This window comes from Motacilla alba, chromosome 3, assembly GCF_015832195.1.
Source record: "Motacilla alba alba isolate MOTALB_02 chromosome 3, Motacilla_alba_V1.0_pri, whole genome shotgun sequence".
NCBI classification, from domain to species: Eukaryota; Metazoa; Chordata; class Aves; order Passeriformes; family Motacillidae; genus Motacilla; species Motacilla alba.
In genome coordinates, this window is record NC_052018.1 from 89962477 (window position 1) to 89984415 (window position 21939).

The following is a 21939-nucleotide window of genomic DNA, read 5'->3' on the forward strand; positions in this document are numbered from 1 at the left end:
TCTACTGCCACTAGGACCTATTCTGAAGTCATAATTCAATGACTGCTTTAGTGATGCGTTTGAACAAATCCTGATGTCACTTATTGCATACATATGTATCACTAATTTTGTCTCAGTCAGAGGTACTTCACTGCAGGACGTCTTGAGGCAAACTCGGAGAAGAAATTTGTTTGTTTAAATAGAAGCATCTGATAGCCAGCCAAAGTCACAATGAGCAGTCTGTAACAAACAGCCCGGGGAAAACAGATTTTCTGTAACACAGCTGATACAACAAACCTCCCTCCAGTATAAATGTGGCACTGGCGTCTCGCAGAGCCAGGAGAGCTGTGTTTGGGAATTGAGACCACTGCACATGTTGGGTCAGAAATTCAGCTGATGTTGATCAATAGAACTCCATCTGGCCTGCTGTGTTTCGGTTGCATATGCGTAAAAAACATCAGTAGAGTCTGATGTGATAACTTTGATTTATGTTGATGGACAGTCCTACAAAAGAGAGTCTGTCAAGAACATGTCAAGGGATTACTTGTTTTAGTATCTGATCATTTCAGCCAGAAGTTGACAGAATTTGCCCCCTCTCTGAATGTGAAACCAGTCTACTCTACACACATAGCACACAGAAGAAAAAATTATTTTTTTGCTAATAAATGTAATAAAGATATTGTGTGTCTAAAGTTCAAGTTAGCTTTACAAGTCTAACTGAAATTTACTGTGAAGGCTGCAACCTGGACATAATTTAGGTGAACAGGAGGAATCTACACTGGTGAAAAGTGTAGGTGCCAGTAGAACCCAACAAGATAAAAGCCAACAATAATGTGTCTCTTACATACACACTGATCTTCCTTCTTCCTGTAGTCACAAAAACATTTCTCATCTACTCACTGAAAAGTCTATTTTCATTTGGAAAACTAATATCTTGAAGAATTTAATTTTCACTGATGGCCTGTGGGGAAGAATAGAGGGAGACAAAAAGAAAACAGGACCATCCAGCACTACACCTCCAAAAATAATTCACTCACTCCGTATTGATTAAAGTTGTGGGCATTTCCAAACAAGCCCACAAGCGAATCATGAAGACTAAGGTGAATGGACTTGGGTGAAAATAACTTCAGAATTTAAAATACTGGATGATTTATGCACTAACATATAAAAATAGAGGTTGAGACATCCTGCAGACACTCAACCATTACTAAGAATGCCACTCTGACATTTGGAAAACAGCCTGTATTGTAAGAGTTTCTGCATGAGCTGCACAAGCAGTTATTGAACTGAGTGCAATTTATACAATCATACATGTGAAAAGAAGGAAAAGAAAAAAAATCCTAAAGAGAATGGTAAAGAAGGGGGAAATTATTTCTATAGAAGATTCCCTGTTTTGCTGGCCCCAACATTAAGTCTTCTGGAGACTTCTGATGAAAAGAGTACATTCAAACGTGTTTGAATGTACTAAAAACATGGCGAAGATGCTAAATGCTGAACTCCTCACCATTCTTGCCAGGTTGCAAATGAACATTTTGAGCATGCATTATATGGTTGCAAAGCAAAGCAACCTACAGGGATAGCTTAAGCTACACGCAAATACACGTTCACTCCAACAGTTTTTGTTAGCTCCCTGATTGCAAAGAAATACAACACAAAAATAACTCAACTAACATGTGTCTGCAAAGCAGCCAACAAGCAAAGAATAAGCCCTGCAGGAACAGATGCAAGGGGAGGAAACAAAAACCTAAAAACCCACTGTGAGGGCACGTGTGGCAGAATGTGATCAGTAACTAAAGATGCCAACACTTATCAGTTTCTAAATTCCTGTCTGCTGTCTTGTCAAGTGTCACTTAAAAAAATGCAGCCCAAGCAAATGAGACTCCATGTCTCAAGATAGTGTAGCATCAGAAATATAGGATTTAAATAGATCTATCTGGGTAATTCATTTATAAAATCTAAAATAGAGAAAAACTGAATGATCACTCAGACATTTGAACAAAGTATGCAGTTGCATCTGAGTACTAGAGTTCATTAAATTAATTAGGAAGGTTATACAAATAAGAAGCTTAGACATGTCTGCTAAAAATAACAAGAAAACAATTGCACAGTGTCACTTTCTCAACCCACAGCCATCTCCATGTCACTTGAGATTTGCTTATTTAGACAATTAAAGTAAGCAGATTAGACCACCAAAAAGATCTGGAGAAACCATTATCTATCCAGACACAGAAACATAAACCTGAAACATTTATATTTAAGCATTTTAACCCGAGGACACATGTACTGGGAATTTTTAAACAGTTACAACCCTTATTTAGTGGTTTTACTAGGGAGCATCAATGTTTTGCAGACCCCAGAACATACCCACCATTTTCTTCTTTACTCACACTAAAAACTTCTAACATACCCATACAGAAAGAGCAAAGTGACCAAAAGGGGACTTTCAGACCAAAAAATATCCATTTATAAAGATATCCATGCCAAAAGCCATAACATGTTTTTTTGAGTAATGCTGAGGAACTTCTCTATAAAGAAGTTTACCATATCACTGAGCTTTAGCACTCAACATTGCTCTAGATTTTTATGCAATGCATCACCTTCTCTTTCAGCACATTCTGGTTATTGCCTGTGCTCCTAAGGCATCCTCTCCCCCACACATCTGCTTTTAATTAAATATTTAAGTGTTTATTATTTCAAGCTATAATGCTGTCTCCTGTCTTGTGCCAGCCCACATTCCACCTGGGGAAACACCATCAGCTTGTGTGAAAGGACATGCTGGGGGAGGCAAGCACACCTCCCCTTTACAGCATCCCTCTCCTTTTTTCAAATCTTACATCTTCATACTTGCAGCAAATCACTTCCAGGTGGGCCTGTGCTCTTCATTCCTGATTTCTACTCAAAGGCAATTCCTGCTGGAAGACTGAATAACCAATTCAGCCATGTTTTAAGCTGATTATGCACCCACCCCACACCATCTTCCTTGTGCTCCACACGGAATAGTGGTGCTGATGTAATTGAGCGAGCCACACATTGCTACTCCAAAATACAGTTTCTGTCATAACTACCTCCAAGATATCACACACACACCCCCCAGCCCAGCCTTCCATTCCTTACAAAGGCACGGGTGGGCAGGTTTTGCCACCTTGCAATGGTTTTTCTCATGGGTTTTTCACTGGTCACCTGGTAAAAGAAGTCAAATTCTGAACAGCTGAATCTCACAGGCACCATAGGAAATACCAGGAAAAGAAGTCCCCAGAGAAGAGGGAGCTGCTGGAGGGTGTGGTGACAATGTCTTCCTGAAACCCTAATGCACAGGAATCATCACAAACCTTAAGAAATGCCAGATGGTGCCTTATTGCTGCTTCATCAGCTCTTTAGAAAATAAAAAATGCATGCAAAGAACACCACACCATGCAAGCTAATCAGCCTTACATGTCAAGGCAAGTCTTCCAGATTAAATGCTCACCAAATAGAATTAATTTTAGAATTAAAAATAATTAACAATAGGTAGGGTGTCACTTACAAAGCAGCAATTTCGAGGGGGTTGTTATAACAGCAACTGAGCAAACAAGCCCAATATTGCAAAAGCTCCTTCATTCCCCTGTTTTTTCAAAGCAACTGCAAGGAAACAACCTCCTCTTTATACACAAGGGCTTGTGAATACATTTAAACTTACTCTGTGTGAGAAACAAGCCAGTTAATGGGAATTTCTAGCTGCAAAGGACAGTTTTCATCTAAATTGCTAAAGGACCAGGGCAAAGGTTTCATAGAAAAGTGATGAAATCCTTTACAAGTATAGAATTTGAACCAAAAGAAGTCTAAACCACAGAAAAGATGACCACAGAAATAATTGAGCCTAGAAGAAGTATCACAATAATCCTCTTCAAAAGACCATAAAAATGGTACAGCCAGAAGCATGAGAAAAAGCTTACCATTAGCAATCCCAGTCCCCCATACTGCTAAATTTTGCTCCCCTTCTAATCCTGGCCTCTTTCCTAGCAGTATTTCAGAAATAGCACTGTACAGGAGGTTCTGTACTCCAGAAACTATTTTACTCAAATTGCACTTTGCAACAAAGATGATGCTTTTTGAGAAATCAAGATGATTTCTCTTAAGCTGCACATACTTGTAACATCATTGAAACTGACCTGATTTTTTTTTTATAACACACATTTGCACTTATTGTGAAAAGCACATACCACAGAACTCACTTTGCCTGCATGACAAAAAGAAAATCCCCATTCTGCAGACACAAGCAATTAATACCTCAGCAAAGCGTAAGAAGAACACCTCTTTAATTATATGGCCCAGTCAAAGGCATTGGGGCAAGCTTCTAAAGGCTTAAAACCACAAGGCTCTGAAGCACTTTGTATTTCTCACGACTCTTCAATAATCAGAAATTTAATCAGTATTTAGCCCCAAGAAGTAGTAAAAAAAGGATAAATTTTCCAGACATGGAAATAAGTTTTCCAGATATTCTGACTTTGTGATTGCCATGGCCATAAACCCCATACTTTCCTCTGCCATTAAGTAAATACAGTACAAAGCCTTTCTTAAAGCCCTGAAATTTGATTGTGGAGAAATAAACAAATAAAAACAATTAGGATATAGATGAAAAAGCAACTTGGAACAGGCACTTTTTATACCAAGCTCATCATCTGTGTTATTAATACATTGCACATGGACCCCAAGTGATGTTTTGAGTGAAATTCAACATAAAGAATCTACTGACATGGGTATTGTTATTATTTCCTACAACAGAGACTTACTGTTAAAATTGTGTGAGAAATTAGTAAATAAAAAGATGCAAGGAAAATGCTATAGATAGACACAAGTAGTAAGAATTGAAATGATCATGCTGAATGAACCTGATAGTGCTCTATCATAAAGAGTAAGCAAGCAAGGACTAACAAGGACCAGAACTGCAATTCAGGCATTCCACATGGGGATCAAGAATGATCAAGTTGCCCAGGGCAGGAGGGTAAGAGGATTACTACAACCCACTCCCAAAGGGAGCCCCAGGTGACCTCCCACATAGGAACAATTACAGCTTCATTAACTATAACCTAAAATTACATTTTTCTCACCTTGCCATGAAAGTGCAGCTGCAATTACTGAGACAAAATATTCAACCATTGCCTTTGACAAAATGAACCAAGCTTATGCCTATTTCTAAGGTTCTTTTTGTAACACAAGGCTGTTGAAAGGTCTCATGAAACAGCTGACAAACTGACAAGCTTCAAGAGTATGTGTCTTTCAAAAGCAATTCTGTGCTGCACTACTGTCAGCAAACAGAGCCAAGGTTGCAAAATCATTTTTATTATATATTTTTTTGCATGTTTTCAGAGGTTTGTAACTTGAGAAAGTTTCTCCCTTTTTATTTGAAAGGTTTCTCATTCACTCTGGGGACTCTCTCAATAATCATCTGGAAATGCTTCTTAAAATACATATTAAAAAAGAATTGTACTCTAAAATGGGATCACTTAGGACTACATAACATATGAAAAAGTCTGGATGACCACTCCAAACCTGACACCCCTGTTAGCTCAAGTACACAACCAAAATGCTGGGGAATGGGATTTACTCACCCAGCAAGTGAAATAGAATCCTTAGGGCTGGAAAGGACCTTTAAGCTCATCTGAGCATCAACCCACCACCATGTTCATCACTAAACCATGTCCTCAAGTGCCATACTGGTTTTTGATCACTTCCAGGGAAGGTGACTCCACCACTCCCCTGGGCAGCCTATTCCAATGCTTTACAACCCCATCTGTGAAGAAATTTTCCATGATGTCCAACCTAAAAGTCTGCTAGCATAAACTATTATTTTGCACTCTTTATTTTTTCTGCTTGTAATATACCTCTGGATTTGCAACAATAATGAAAGAAAAAAAAAAGAAGCAAAGAACTCTGAAGAAATGTAATATAAAGCAAATTATAAACCAGCAATCTTCCATCTGGAATTATTCAAAGGCACATATGGTCATATTTTTAATGTAGAAAAGTTTTGAAATCTGATACTTATTTGCCTTTCCTATTATTATCTGCTCCACAACACACCAGCTTCAGAATATGAAGCTTAAAATCAAGTCTCATAAATGAAGTATTAGGTTAAAATTATTGACTCCTTAATTTCAGATATTTCCATAAAATATACATTCTAAGGGAATATACGTTTTCCATAAAATATATATTCTAAGGGAATTAGGTTGGCTTATTTTTTCATTTAGCATACAGCAATAGTAAAATGAAATTAAAACACATTTTCTCATGTGGCAGATATGCATAACTGCCTTAATAAGGACAGCAAGACAAACCATGATAATTAAATGGGATAATTAGATCCAGTTTGGGGTTGGTTTGGTTAAGAAAACAATATACATTCATTTATATTTGATTTTTGAGAAGACACAACAACAGGTGAATATGTAACACTAGGCTTTCCCAGAAGGCTCTGAAAAGGAAAACCCTTTCTGTCTTTTCACACACCCTTTTTGAGAATGGCAGGAGAAGGACAGGAAGAAGTGAAGGAAAAGCAGTAGAGGGAGAAGAAAGTGGCTGGGATTTGGAGAGTACTGGGATGTTCAACAGCATCCAAACTCTCTCCCCCACTGCTCTACTAGCACACCAAGCTGCTCTTCCTCCCTCACAGCATCTGTCCTGCAGCCACAGTTCAAGGAGATATTGTCACCTCTGGGGTGTGCAGTGAACCACCTCCACCCACCATGCTGGCAGCCAGGAGCTCCACAATGGGGACAGGCAGGTCTGTGCAGAGGGGAACAGGACCACAGGCTGGCCGTACTGGGCAGCACACACCACCAGGCACCTTCTTCAATTTCTTTGCACAGTGATATCTTTACAGTTTCCAAACCAAGTTTTGAGACCGCTATCTGCCCACTCACTTCCCCACATCCTCCATCCTCCAGAGACACAGTGACAAACTGATCCTGCCAGTAAACTGCCACACAGCCACCGACAGTGACCCACCAAAGTCAAAGGCAGACATGGCACTGCTGCAGCCCCTGCCCCTGGGCTCCTTGGGGAGAGCAACACTCAGCATCCCAAAGCTCCTCAGCAAGACTCAAAGGTTTCTCCAACATGCCTACAGAGTTACTGCTGTCACCCTGGACATGTGACAAAGCCATTATCATGAGATAAACCATCAAGCATGGAAACTCAGATCAGGAATTAGCTGATTTTCTACAGAAACACACTCATTACCATGTTGATGGGCACACAGCTAATCCTAAATATCTTATACCAGGAATCATTTGGGCTTCACGTGCTCACCTTTTGTTTTCCTCACCCTACTGCCCTCAAATACAGCCAGTATTCAGTATTCACCTAAAGAGTGGTTATAAAAGCAGGCTAAAAAAAAATTAAGTACAAGATTCTTTGCTTGCCAAGATAAGAGTCACACTCAGGAGCCTGCTGTCCTCTACTGCCACAGCTGTCTCTCACCAGCCCCCTGCAGTCCCTCAATACAGCTCCACCACCACATGATTTGAGCCATGGGATGGGTCCAGCTCTTCCCCCAGCAAAGCAAGGTACCATGCTGATGATCTTACACACAGGCAGCAATGCATTGTCCAGCCTCCAAGCAAGGAATGCACTGAGAACACCACCAGAGTTTGACTCCATCTGGTTTGCTCTTGCTGACAACTTCAGAAATGTTTTTAAACAAACAAGAACAATGACCTGCTGAAGAACTACAAATTACTGCCTCCAAGTGAGGGTTTTTTATGATAGGTCGAAAGCAGATGAACTGCTAGATACACAGCTTACTCAAAAGGGAGTGGAAAAGTGAAATGCAAAATGAGAGCAGAACACCACACATGGCAAAAAAAAAAAATCACAATATGTAACAGAAGAGCTGCAATACCTCTGGGTAATTACAACTACTCTCTATGACTGCTACAAGTCACTTGCTAGAGCAATAAAAGAGGCAGCACTAGAAAGCACCTAAATACAACTCCGTGTGTTCAATTACAAAACCAAAGATAAGTTTCCTATGAATTACATTGACATACGTGGGTTCAAAAAAATACTCTCAGTAATAAAGCAGATACAACATACACTATGAAACAGTGTGCACAGCAAGAAATCATTAACTTTAACACCACAAAACATAAAAATTAGCTGTAAAAGCAGCAGAGAATCTCCAGTGATCTGATGCGGCACTTCCTTCTAAGTTTCACGTTGTACATGTGTAATTGCTGCAATAAAAGTGCTTGGAAAAAATGGATTACGTCAAACAAAACAATCAAATCAATAATGATTAACAAATAAGTGGAATGTACCTCAGAGTATTAAAAAAATAATATAAATGCTTTTTTGATTACCTGCTACATGTTTAAAAAGTGTAGCTCTAACAGGTTTCTAAACACAGAAAGTTACCTACCTTTCAGTGTTTTACTAGCATGGAAGATGGTCCCCTGAAGCTTTTAGTACATAAGCACACATGAAAAATTACAAGAAGAGAAGAGGGTAATGAAGAAAACTATATGGCAGACATTATCTTACTGAATAAGAGGGAGGGTTCTTGTTAGAAGAGAACCAAGGAGCAGAATCTTGTTGGACGGAACAGCAAGTATAGTGCAACAAGCAGCAGCACCCAGAGTTTTCCATTTTGAGAATATGAATGGTTCACACAGCACAAGATGTAAGTGACTAAAACCTATTCTAACACCCATTTCCAAGAGACAGAAAATTGCTTCTATAATGCTGAAACCACTAGAAGTCAGCATCTGAGGGGAGCACAGGTTAGAAAAAGAGTGACATGACATAAAAACAGCCCACGGCAAGAGTGTCATATACCACCTCAAGAGCTTTCCAGCAAAAACTTGAAGTTAAATGGTTAATTAACTTGAAGTTAAAAGTGAAAAACACAAAATAATATTCCACATGGAATAAAAGGTTAAAAAAAACCCCAAACAATCTCAAGGCATCCCCAGAGGTACTAGAGAGGGGATGGGCAGCTCTACAAAGTTACAGAGCATTGGACAATCTAGGCACTCACAGCGAGGAGCACAAGTCACAGCATTCTAACACAACAGGAAGAAACACAAGTTGTTCTGCAGAGCATACCTCCAGCAGCTACAGCTTGCCAGCATCCCCATGAAACCCCCCCAAGGGAGTTCACCAGGGTGGCTCCTGCAGTCTCCAATTAGAGACCTTCCTTCCAGGGGCAGACATTTTCCTTTCCCTTCCCTGCTACCAAACTGCTTGTTCACAGAAAGTCAAAACTACATGTGACATGTAATTATCAGCATTACCCCTATTTGTAGAACCACATGGAAGTCTCTGCTGTCACACCACCCAGCTTCCCTACGCATCACTCAGGACCACATCTACAGGGGAACCAGCAAAGAGAAGCAGAGGCGGTTTCCACCTCAAAGGTCTTGCCCCAGAGGGGTTACCCCAAATCCCAGTGGGGATCTGGCTCTGCTCCCCAGCGTGACAGTGCCCACAGGCAGCACGTGGCTGGCTCAAAGCCACCAAGGAGCTTGGAGGGGAATGTAGGACACAACACGAACTGCTCATGACAGAGAAGGGGGGGGGGTGGGGTTAGCACACGCATTAAAGCTGATGAGGCAGATGAAAATCACTATGAAATGGCTGTTTCTACACCACGATTTCTCAGCAAAGAAAGATGCAGATCAAAGGCAGGAGCCAGTAGTGCAACACACGGATTGGTAACATCCCAGAGAGTTAAGCTGATGAAGAAAACTGGAGTTGGCAGGAGCCAACAGGCAACTCTTCGATGACATCAACCCTACCCATTTTTCTTCTAAAAATACATACCCAAAGATCATATGATAGAATGGAAGAGCTGTTTGCCAAAATGCAGCTTCTTGCTCATCTTAGGCTCATCTTACTTTTTTTCTAGTAAATTTCCCCGCTAATTAGTTTAATTTTGAAGGTATTTTGAGTGTTAACCTATCCGCTGTATGCAAAAGACTCCGAAAATTGCAACATAGCAAAGACCCAAAAAAAAAGCTACTTCAAAGTTAGCCTAAAGTTTTTCAAAACCAAAGTACATTCTGCAATGCTTAAGATAATCAAGATCCAGTATTACTGACAGGAAACCAAAAGGTGCATTAATCACACATACAAAAAGTAACTCCAGATAGGGCTACATTACATAAGAGATAAGTTATATATAAGGTGGGGGTCAGTCTCCAAGGAAACAAGTGATACGACACACAGAATTGCATCAGGATAGATTTGGATTTGATATTGGGAAAAGTTCCTTCACTAGAAGGGTGGCCAGACTTTGAATCCTTTAAATAAAACTGGGGGAGAGGGTAGGGGGATGGCAGTGGGTGTGTTACTATGTATATACGTATGAAGACACCAGAGTCTGGAAATTTCCCAATTAGTTATGGAAGCTAAAATAAGGACTATTAAAATTTTATCTTTTTTATGTTTAAATTAACTTCAATTAAAGGCTGAAAGACAGACATAAGTGATCTTATCAAACACAAATCTGCATGAATTGACAAATACAATTTAGGCTGCAAACACTCTATGCAATTGTCAATTCTCTCTTCTCAATTGTCTTTTACTTTCCTGCAATTTCCTGTCATTTTATCTACAGCTTTGGGAAAAACAGTAACATTGCCAGTCACTCACAAAAACCAGCAACCAAGTTAGAGCCCTTTTGCTGGTAAAGCTGCTATAGCTATAGGAGCAGGAAATTGAAATTTCTACTGCAAATAATAATTAAGTAAATGCAGATAATTATAAGCATATTAGCAAGAATCTCTACACAAAAACTTGTATTATTTAGCTAGGCAATAACCAAACTGATAGGCAGAGAGGGAAACGAGATAAAATCTTCACTCTAACAATGCTTCAAATACCTTAATCCAGTATTAAATAGCTTACACTCTTTGTTTCTGAGGTGGAGGATGACTTCGACATTTGACTACTAAAAGTCAAATAAATGCTCTCCCGACCTCCTATTTCTCTACAAGGAGAATACACACATTCAAACATTCCTGTAGCAGAGCCATGAGCCTGGCAGACACACATACACACAAAAAATGAACGCTCAAATATCTGTTCAAAACTCATATGACTTGATGTAAAGAAAAATGGGTCTCCTATCTCCAGTTCAGTAAGTAAGATGCCAGACTGGAGTCCCACACAATACCACACCAGCTCACTGACAAAATACCCCAATGAAAAAGCAATATAAGATTCCTCCAAACAAATATGTCCTGTATTTGCTAATGTACACCATGACATTTAACCCATAATAAACCATTCTGCAGTACACTAAGATCAAAGACTGGTAACATCCACCAACCTGATGCCCACAGCTTGAATCCCTCCAGAGTTTAAATAACTAACAACTATTAACACCTAAAGGTTTGGCTTCTGAAAATGAAAACTGGAAGTCTATCTCAGAATGAAATTTGCCTTTAGATGAGGCTTGGAGCAATCTGGTCGAACAGAAGATGTCCCTGCTCACAGCAGCTGCGTTGGAACTTGATGATCTTTAGGGTCCCTTCCAAGCCAAATCATTGTGATTAAACAACAACTTTGAGTCTGTATTCGTCCACATCATGAAAAAAGTGGGATTGTTTTTCAGTTCTTGGCTAGAGTGGTTCTAAACTTCAGAGTTGACAAATTTGAAGATTGCCAGCTTCTATCTGTTTTCTTTGCACCTAAACCAGCTAGCAGGCAAAAGCTTGAGACGTGATGTTAACCTCACACAGAAATTATCTCCACACTGCGACAATTTTCCAATTGAATCCTAAAAATGTATATCAGTTTGTAACACCATTACTGCCTAATATGCTGAAAACACTTTGGAAATGCACCACCAAAAGCTCTACAGCACTTGAAGGCCAGCATTTGTTTCTTCCTATTTAGAGTTTGTACCAATTCCGATTAGTTATTCTAGCAAACGGCATAGGAATAGTACCATGCTGGAGTATCATTTCTAATGAACCATTAATAAGCCAAATAAAGTGTTCAGGGGGAAAAAAAAGGTGGTTTACAAGAATCTGAATTGTTTACTGTTTTCTACAACTATGCCTGAGACCCACTTTTCTCTATGCTCAAGAGGAAGAGAAGCAATTTCTATTTTTATAGCTCATTTGAAAATATCTCAAATCACCCAATTCTTTGTTTATAGCCAACACTTCATCCCTCCAAGCATCTTTCAGAAAATACTAGAGTCACAGATTATAGAAAATAGAGAAAAAAATCCAGATTTGGAGAACAGCACTGCCAACATGTCATATTTCTTAAATATGTCATATAATTTTCATGGAAAAATGCCATCATTAAATGCTTAGAAAATAGACATGCAGATGGAGTCAGTGCTGCTTCACACTTATCCTATGAAAGAATATAAAAAATAAATTCAAATTATTAAAAAAAAAACCAAACAGAGTTTGTGCTGCCTGTTATTGTCCCTCTTGCCTCATGGTTTTAATGGACATGTTTAGAATTCAGAAAGCAAGCACCACAGCCACACCAACCATTGATTTCCTGCCAGGTCTCTCTGATGGCATTTGCACAGCACACTCTGGGAGAGGAGGGGATAGCAGTTCAATGCAGAATTTCATAGTTAAACAAAGTTGTAATTACCTCCTTGTTAGAGCTCTTGTTTAAAGAAGCTAAGTGATACTACGCAGACATGAGTATTGCCATGTCTCTGAATCTTGCAGCTGAAAGACTTTAATTTATGGCTCTTACCTGTGGAGGCTCCTCCTTTCCACACCTCTCCTTGGAAATACTCAAAAGCACATTTTTAGAAATGCTCTTCTGAAATTCCATTCAATCAAATTGCATCCAAACAACTCCCAAACTGTACCAGTTGCAATGCAAATCTTGAGTTCTAATGAAGGAAAGATCCATATATTACACACAGGAGCAGGAAACGGCATGGTCTGCTTGTGACCAAGAAAAAGGGGGATGGAAACAAACTCAAGCCCATCCTACTGCTGTTCTTTTCTACAGAGACGTGCACAAAGCTCACCAGAACCCTGATGTAAAAGCAACATTTTTCTTCTGTTCTCAATAGAGAAGAAAAGTAACATATAGTAAACTGTAAGGAAACTAACAGTCCTACCATTCATCTTATGTATACTTGGCATTGATTAATTAGTTATGAATATGCAGGCTTGCTTACCTCAGTCGATGACTAATTTAAGCATTTTAAAACAATTTCTAGTACCCTTATGTCATCATTTCATTAAAAACCATAAAAAGTGGTGAAATCATTACCTCTTTGTTTGGAAAGCAAATATAAATTTCTTGTCAACAGCCATTTTTTCGCTTTCGTGTATCAAAGCAGAATAAAGAAACCCAACTCTTTGGTCTTTAAAATTATAAGGTTCTCATGAAAACACTTTTTTATTTACTTAAACTAAACCATATTTCTAGATCTAACTAATTTACAGCATCCCTTTAGGGAGCCAAATCTGGGGCTTAGAACCTTTTTTTTTTTTTTCATTTATCCACTGGGTTTCAAACTCCCAGTTTTCCCAGTTTTCCCAGAGGATTACAAACGCCTGCCAATTTAGCTTGATGCATTAAGACTGTTTACACAAATCCAAAATACAATCAAACATAAACCAGCCTGGTTTAAGCCTCCCCCTGCCGTATTTTTTAAGCTCAAAACTGGCCAGAGAAATGGGAACCCACTCCAGGCTGAACACTGCATTTACAGCTCTGAGTGGAGCTTCAGCAAAAGGAGAGAGACAACAGTGAGTATTTTTCTTCAATTTAATTCATACAAAATTCCATGTAATTGCACAAAATATAACACATCCATTTACAGTACGCAGCTGTTGTTCCTGCTCTTGCCCTTCACACTGCGTTTCTATTACGCACAAGAGTCACTCACAAGTACAAGCAGCTCCAGAAAGAAGAGGTATTAAATACAAAAAGTAAGCCTACTTCTACAATAAGACAGATTTGCACACAAAAATATCTTGCTTAAGAAGCTACAGGAGCATGCATTCCCCATCACTAGATGGGGCAGGAAGGCAGTGAACACCACCAACCAAAGAAAGAAGGTAGATTCTCCAAACACTTGGTGAAAGGTGACTGTCCTGCCCTATCGACAGCACTGGCATGCAAGGCAGAGCAGTGCAGCCATTAAAGAGTCAGGAAAGGGATCAAGAAACCAGCAGTTAAAGAACAACAAGACACAGCTATATTTAGTAAACAAGTTAGGCTGAAACTATTGAGGATAAGCAAAAGAGGCAAACCACAGAGAGGCAAAACAATCAAAAAACTAATTAAAAAACCCTAGCTCATTCAACACAGGAAAAAGACTTAAGGCAGAAAGCTTAAGAATATTGCAGCACTCACTGATGGTTTGTAACATGAATACTTGCATCTTGAAGCAAAAAAAGCAAATAAAAATAAGAAAGGGAGCAGGAAGGAGGAAGAAAAAGGCAAAATGAGAAAATACTTTTTGTATGTTCCAAGATTTAGCAATAAACTCAGGTTTTTAATGATGATGGTGTTGCTCTCCACAACCTTTCCATCAGCACCACCCATCCACTTTTATTGATTGAATGATCACTTCAGACTCCAAGGTTCTCCTTGGACACAAGCTTTTGCAAGCCAAATGCCATATCTGTACTTCCTAAAGAGCACTCAAGCTCTCAGAAAAAAATTGCACATCACCATGTGGTGTCCAGTTATCCATCCTTCAGCATTCAATTAAAAAAAAAAGTCCAGAAAACTAGAATTCTGCATCAATTTAAACAAGCAGATGAAGAAAAAGAGACAAGTAATTCCTCTTTAAACTCCTGGTGCTCACTTGTTTACAGAGAGGAAAAGCGAGGTGAGCGGTGGTTCCACCTGAGTTCGTAAGGAACTGCAGAAAGATTTCTTGAAAAGGAAGTTAGTGAAGCTTATGAAAAGTTCTTTATCAGGTGATTTTTCACCTCCTAAACAGAAGAATGTCCCTACTAGAAATGCTCAACACCAGCAAGAGCAAAGAGACTTGCACTGTCATCATACATGCCACGTGCTACAAAATTAATTCTCCTCTACCACCCTTCCCATTACATTATGTGTGGGTAAAACAGGAACAACATTCTTGGCCTTACGGTCACATTCATTAAGGATTAGGTTTAGCAAGGAACTAAAGAGGGACAGGAAAAATAAACCTCAGTAACTGATACAAACCAAGAAGGGAAGCAGCTCTGAAGAGCAAGGAGTGACATGCAGATCACCCTGTACTTACCAACAACACAAATGATAATAATCATAATGTTTACAAAACAAAATACTGCTTCAAAGAACTTCTAACAACACTGTTCTTGACCAATTTTTCCCCTCTTACGTATTTCATGATATAAAGCATAGAAGGAAAAAATCCTTTCAGAGTAGGTTCTTCAGGCAAGGGACACTCCTGTCAGATAACTCTACTGCCATACCAAAAGTATTCAGTTACAGAATATGAAAAACACACTGTAAGGCCAGAAATTATTCTAAGCATCCCAAGCATTAAAAGCCTTTCTAAAGGAGAAAGAAATTCTAAGAGAAGGAGTTCTAACAGGCTCCTGTGTTTGAGATACTACTCACGACGAGAGCAAATATTGCCAATTACCCTGTGCAAAGTAGGATTGTTTTTTTAAACACATAATCCTTTGCTTTTCAGCTGGCTAGAGAGCAAAGGGTTCCTCCTCACTGCACATGAACTAAAGAACTCTTCAGCAAAAGGTGAGCCGCCACCACCAAGTTTCTAAAGCAAACAGCCTGTTCCCTCCTTGCTGCTGGAGTTTAATCTCCCCTGGCACCAGCCAAGGCCATCCCTCTCAGGCAGGGGAGAATGATGTCCTGCCAAAGTTTTTATTTTTATGAAGACCAGCACGGTGACAATAGCACACAGCAATCCCGCGAGCAGAGCCCCGTGAATTAGGCTGAGCTCGCTGTTGCCATGAGCAATTACATTGCAGCACCACGGCCACTTCGGCAGTCTAGACGGGCAACGATAAAACTTAATATTCTAGCCCAAATAAATGACAAATACCCCACACACTCATTTTTCTCGGTAGTGAGCCCAGCCAGAGATGAATCATCATGCACACACGCTTTCCAGGCTCACGGCACCAGCGACCACAAGATCCTCTCTGCCTGAGCCCTGTAGCAGCTCTGCCCCCACAGACTGGGGGCTTTGGAGAAGCCTTACTGGGTTTTAGCAAAGGCACAGGTTCAACAGACACTGCTGGCTCCTGCAGGGCTGAGGAGCAGCACATACCCATAACACTGCCTCAGAACCTACCTGACACAGCTTCTGCATGATACCGAGGGAAAGAAAAGGGGCAAAATTATATGAACTTACCTCCATGTCACCCCCCAGTAAGTGGTTAGTACATAAACTGCAGTTAGTAGCAATACACACACAGTGACAGAACCAAATGTAGATACTCCACAAAATGGTAAAAAAAGAATATTTTTTATTATGTCTCCAGTCCTTCCTCCAGTAACAACAGCAGAGCAAAGCATTGGTCTCCACTTAGTAATTTCAGCTCTCCTTTACTTTCTAGTTCTCTGAAAACAAAATGCACAGGCTCAAAGAATCTTTTTAAAAATTCCGAAATTATTCCGCTTGCCTCGGACTTCAAGATAAGAGTGATTTTAATTTCTCTGTGAAAATATTTTCAACCATAGAGAATCCTTCAGAAAGACTACTTCTAACCTTCAGGGCATCCTGCACAGCTGCACAAAAACCATGGCTTGAAATCAGAAGTTGAGACTTCTCCATTTTTTTATGAGTTACAATTCTGCCAATGAATAGTTCCTCAATAATGGAGAGGGACCTCAATAATGGAGAGAGACCTTTTGAAATGCCCTCTTCCACATTGTCATCACACACTGGTGACAAACTTGGAAAAGGGTGCCGTGATTTATTCAATATAATCTGATTAATGTTTCCATATCTTTGTTTACCACGAGTTATTGTTACAGAGTTCAATTAGCAGAAGCTTTCTCAGAAGGGAAAACAATGCAGCTGCTAAAAGCAATGGAAAACTGTCCAGCAAAGAGCACTCACTGCTCACCAGCCCCGGGCAGCCGGTCACGGCTGGCTCTTCCTGAGTCTGAACCTAGCAGATCTCACACCTCAGACGCGACCCAGCGAAGCCGCTCTCGGGGCTGGCAGACGCACAGCGCCACCTGGTCCCACCGAGCCCGGCCGAAGGCTCCCGCTGCTGCCCTCCCACCACCGGCCAGGCTGCTCCTACTCCCGAACAAGCCAATTCGCGCAGAAACCCACCAAAACAGCAGGGGCAAGCAGCAAGGCAGTAAAGTAATGTAATCCCTGACGATACCGAAAAATCAAAATAACTACTGGCAAAAGTGTCAGTCCTCTGCAGTGCCGCAGCCCTCTGACACGGGCTGTCTGAACCAGAGCACCCCGGGGCTCGCAGGCACCAGCGGGAGAGCGGAAGAGACGCAGGGCAGCAGGGCAGAACAAACAGGAGCCAGGGGTGAAGCGGGACAACACTTATTGACAGCCTTAGCTGCACTATTTCCCACATGGGCTTTTTTATTTGCTGCCTTTTTTTTTTTTTCCCTTTTGCTAGAACTCTCTGCTTGACTCCTTTGGCAGAATCAGCAGTGCTTTCTCTGCCCTGATGCAGATCTGTGTCGATGAGGACCCTGAGAGGCAGGGGAACTTGGCAGCATCAGAGCCAGACGCCCATGCTGTGCTCCTGGCTCAGCCAGGGCACAAGGCAAGAGCCCAGGCGCCTAGCCCAAGTTCACAGACTTCTTGTTCCCATTCAGAAGCACATTCTTTGACTTCGAGGGATGCATCTGAAAAAGCACACGGCCAGAATCCATTGAGACCTCTGACAACCATCACGTTGGTAATGCCAAATGTAAGATACAACTGTCCTACCTGAGATAATACACAGGATTCGTATATCATTGTGATATTCTAAAGGTACTGAAGTCACAGCAAACGGGAAATAACTCCGTGCTTTATCAAAATAATCAATACCTATTTCAACTGTTCCAGTTAACTCATATAGATTTATTTTTTTACTGTATACAGTAATTGTATACTCATAAGTAGAGTGCTACATAAGCACTTACTAAGCCAATAACCAAAACAATTTTCTAAATTACATATAAAATGGTTTCTTTCATCTGTTTATTCTCATAAAAATTTCAATGTGGAAGCCAAAAGAAAACAGCTGCGTAAAGTATTTTCAACTGCAAGAGACATGCAAGAAGGTATTTCTGCCTGTGCTAGAGGGCACAATCTGTAATAACATTTTGCCTTCCAGATAATGACAAGAGGCATTAAAAGGACAACTCGCTCTCTAATAAGCTTGCTTGACTGGTTGAGCATGCACATACATAGACAGCACAGTTTTGCCAACAATAATTTTAATTAATTTTTACATTTCATTCTAAATTACATTAATTTATGGCCTTCCTAAAAGACATTTAGCGTACAGCTAATTAAATTCAAGCCATTAGATTTTAATTAGAGACGTTTAAAAAAAAAAGGTCTCAGAACAATTCACACATCTTTGTGAACTCTATGTGCTCATTAGCAGCTAGAACAGCCAACAAGTGATTATAAATACAGAAGAGGACTAAGCAGCATGATTCAAACCTGGAAACAAAAAAGTCACGTAAAGTTTCATACTTCAAAGCAAAAGATTCTGGGAATGCCCTCCCCTTAGCCCAAGTCCAGAAACCTCTGCACATCGGTGCTTGCCACAAAAGCAAAATCAAAGGCCAACTAGCAGTGAATATCATAATACCCATTTTAAAGGCTGAGCTGAGCTTAATCCTCATTAAATTTACATAAAATCACAGCACCTTCCTGAACAAACAGTGAAACAAATTAAAGGTCCAGATGGAGTCCCTCCTTAATAAGACACATGGGATGCCCCAACGGCATCGTGGCTCCTGCACAAGGTGCTGGGCCACCCGACGATCCCATGCCGCTGCTCACTGAGAACCTCATGCAAGAAAGCAAAGCTTCATTATTTCATAGTAATTGAGTTTTTCCTACTTCCAACAAAGGCCAGTTATTTCTAAATATCGACCTCTCTCGGGACCAATACTGCACGAGTTAAAAGCAATATCGGTGCGCTTTGATATGGTGATCAGTCCTTCTGCTGTGTTAAGAGGTTCATAAATATTAACCGCGGTACATTTGCATATGTCACCCACAGGCACAATCTTCCCTCAGAAAACCGGGAACAGAACCCGTACAATTCTTCCATGTGTCGCTTCCTGACCACCAGATCTAAAATGGCCATGGCAGTTACTTGAGCAAGGACAGTATACCTGGCAAAGAGCCAAACTACCAAAGCATACTGTTAATTACGGTGCACCAGTTTGGTTTGGAGAGATGCCCAAAATGCTGGAGTTGACATTTCAAAAACCTGAAAGGCTAGGATCACACTCAGAAGTATTTAAATGAGTCAATTTTTCCAGAAAATTGAGAACTATTCACTGTTACTACAGATTTTACGGGAGTGACATAAAAATAAATTAATCTTATTTTTAAGAGGCACAGATTTATTATTCTACAAAAGATGGAGTGAGTTTGATTATGAAACACTTGCAATAGATGCAGCGGCAGTGAACACGATGGGAGCAGCAGGTAAGCAGCACTGCAAAGCCAATGGTCTTATAATTTGCAGGAATGGAAACTTACACGGTTTACAATTCTTGCGTTTGAATTGTTCAGTTCACACTTGTAACCAGCAACACCTGGTAACACATGCAATCCGTCCCCAAAAAAAGTGAAAAACTAGGCTGGTGGAGTATTTTTGCTTCAAGAAACTGGTGGGAATTTGCCGCAGCCCTCATAAAACTGAAAGCAGAGCAGCCTATCAGTTTTCTGGCAACATTTACACGAGCAAGCAGTAAATATTTTCGATCATGCCACGGCTCCGGCAGAGGAACCTGCCGCTCAGGTTTCTCGGGCGCACGGACGGATGCTCGGACACCGGGAAGGCGCCGACTGCCCCGTTAACATTCCCGCGGATGCCGCCAGCGCCCCCAAGTTTCCAGGGGTGCCGCGCTCCCCTCGGAGCCGCTCTGAGCCGACAGGGCAGAGCTGCCCGCGGCTCCCGGCGCGACACCGGGCCCGCTGCGCCCGGACCGACGGCGTCCCTCCCACCCCGGGGCAATAGGGAGAGCCAAAAACCAAAATAACATTTTTAAAACCCCCAAACAACCTAAGCCAAACCATCAGCACAACGCCAAGCAACTAGTTCTGGGGGAGCGCAAACCCACGGCGAGGGAAGAACAAAGAAGGCAAGTGCAGCCGGAGCTCTCGCAACAGATGGTTTGAAGCTGACCAGATTTCGCGCTGGCATCCCCTCCCCTCCCGCCGCGGGCGGTGTTCGCACGCACCGGCCCAGCCGGCCCCGGGCAGCGCCAGCCGCGGCTCCGGCATCCCCGCCGGCCGCAGGTGCGCGCCCCGGGCCCCGCCGCACGGCGGGCTGCCCGCACCTCGTCCCGTCCCGTCCCGCCGCGACTCACCCAAACTCCCGGCGAAACCGTCCATCTTGTGCGGGGGGAGGCTGATGCCGGACCCCGAGGCGAAGCCGCCGTCGTGGTCGGCCGGGACAGGTTCATTCACCCGCGGAGCGGCGGCAGGCAGCGGCGGCGCCGCAGCCCGGCGCTCGCAAGCCGCCCGGGGCAGCGGCTCCGGCGGCTCCCCGCGCTCGGCGGCGGGAGGCGGCTCCGGCGGCTCCTCCTCCTCCTGCCGCTGCTGCCCCTGGTGCTGCTGCGGGGCCGGCGCTGCCCGGCTCCGTCCGTGTGCCGCGACCCCAGCACAGCGGCGAGTGCCGAGCTGCTGCTGCTGCTCCCGCCCCCGCCACCAGCGCCGCCCCAGCGCCCCGTGCTGTCGTGCTTCCGACTCCGCCCGCCCTGGCAGCCGCCGCTTCCCCTGCGGGCGGGCCGGCCCCGCAGCCGCCGCCGGCGGGCGCGCAGCGGCTCCCGCGAGAGCTGCGGCCGCTGCCCGAGCGCGGGGCTGCGCGGACGGAACGGGACGGGACGGGACGGGACGGGCTGCGGCCGGGGAGCGGCAGCCCCGGGGCCAGCGCGCCTCCTCCGGCGTGGGTCGGCCGGGAGCAGCACCTCGCTTTACCTCGAAAAGCTTGTGCTGTCGGACGGGCTGTTGGGGGGGTTAATTGGGCGACTTAATGTAACCACTCCAGCAGTCAAAACAGATCTTGTTAGGTGAATCTCAAAACGTTCGTTCCTGCTAGATGGGGGAAGTTTTTCCTCGCTGATGTTAAGCCAGAGGAACTGTCATTTCTTTACCCGCGCATTTCTTACAGCTGGGACTATGTAAGCAGTCACTCCCGCCGCTCCCAGTCAGCCGGGTTCCTGACCGTCTCCTGGAGCTTCCAGCCATGTGCTTGATGTCCGGGGAAAAGAGAAAGTAGGACTAGAAATTCAAGTTAGCCATGCTACATACTATCTAATCGCCCAACCTAGGCGATTTCGTATGTTAAGCAACATCATCAAGTTGCATGACGCACTTTCTCCTCGGTCAGGAAAAGCTCCGTACCCATCGCAACATCCTGTTTTGCTATAAGTATTTCCCTGTAATGCACTCTAGGCGAGTGCCGCAGTTAACACAGAGGCGTGGGTAATTGCCTCCCGAGCAGGGCCCTGGCATTTGCAGCTGGGCTCTCTAATGACAGGCTGTGGATGTTGTTGAACAGGACTGGGGAGAACTCCGAGCTGGAGAGCAGCACAGACCGGCTGGGAGCAGCCCACATTTCCCGCTTAGGCAAAAGCATCGCTATCTTGCTGATCTGCAGTATTCAATAAACCCAGGAGGCTTGTGCTTCCTCACATTAGAGAAAAGCGCCCTGAAATTTTCCGTCAAAACCTAATCTCCCCTGGATTTTCCAGCAAATTTTACTGAACAGCTGCCACAGCAATGAATTTGAGTGCAGCTGCCAGCCAACTCCATTAATAATCCACTAT

At 42.5% G+C, this 21939-nt stretch overlaps 1 protein-coding gene across 1 annotated transcript in view; it reads right to left on the minus strand.

Moving 5' to 3' along the window:
- Positions 1–20988, minus strand: part of EML4 (EMAP like 4) — a 146475-nt gene extending 125487 nt beyond the window's left edge. The window contains exon 1 of the mRNA XM_038133903.1: positions 20479–20988. Within this exon, the coding sequence (XP_037989831.1) occupies positions 20479–20503 (25 nt within the window). The 5' untranslated portion in view covers positions 20504–20988. The remainder of the gene's footprint in view (positions 1–20478) is intronic.
- Positions 20989–21939: the final 951 nt, after the last annotated feature.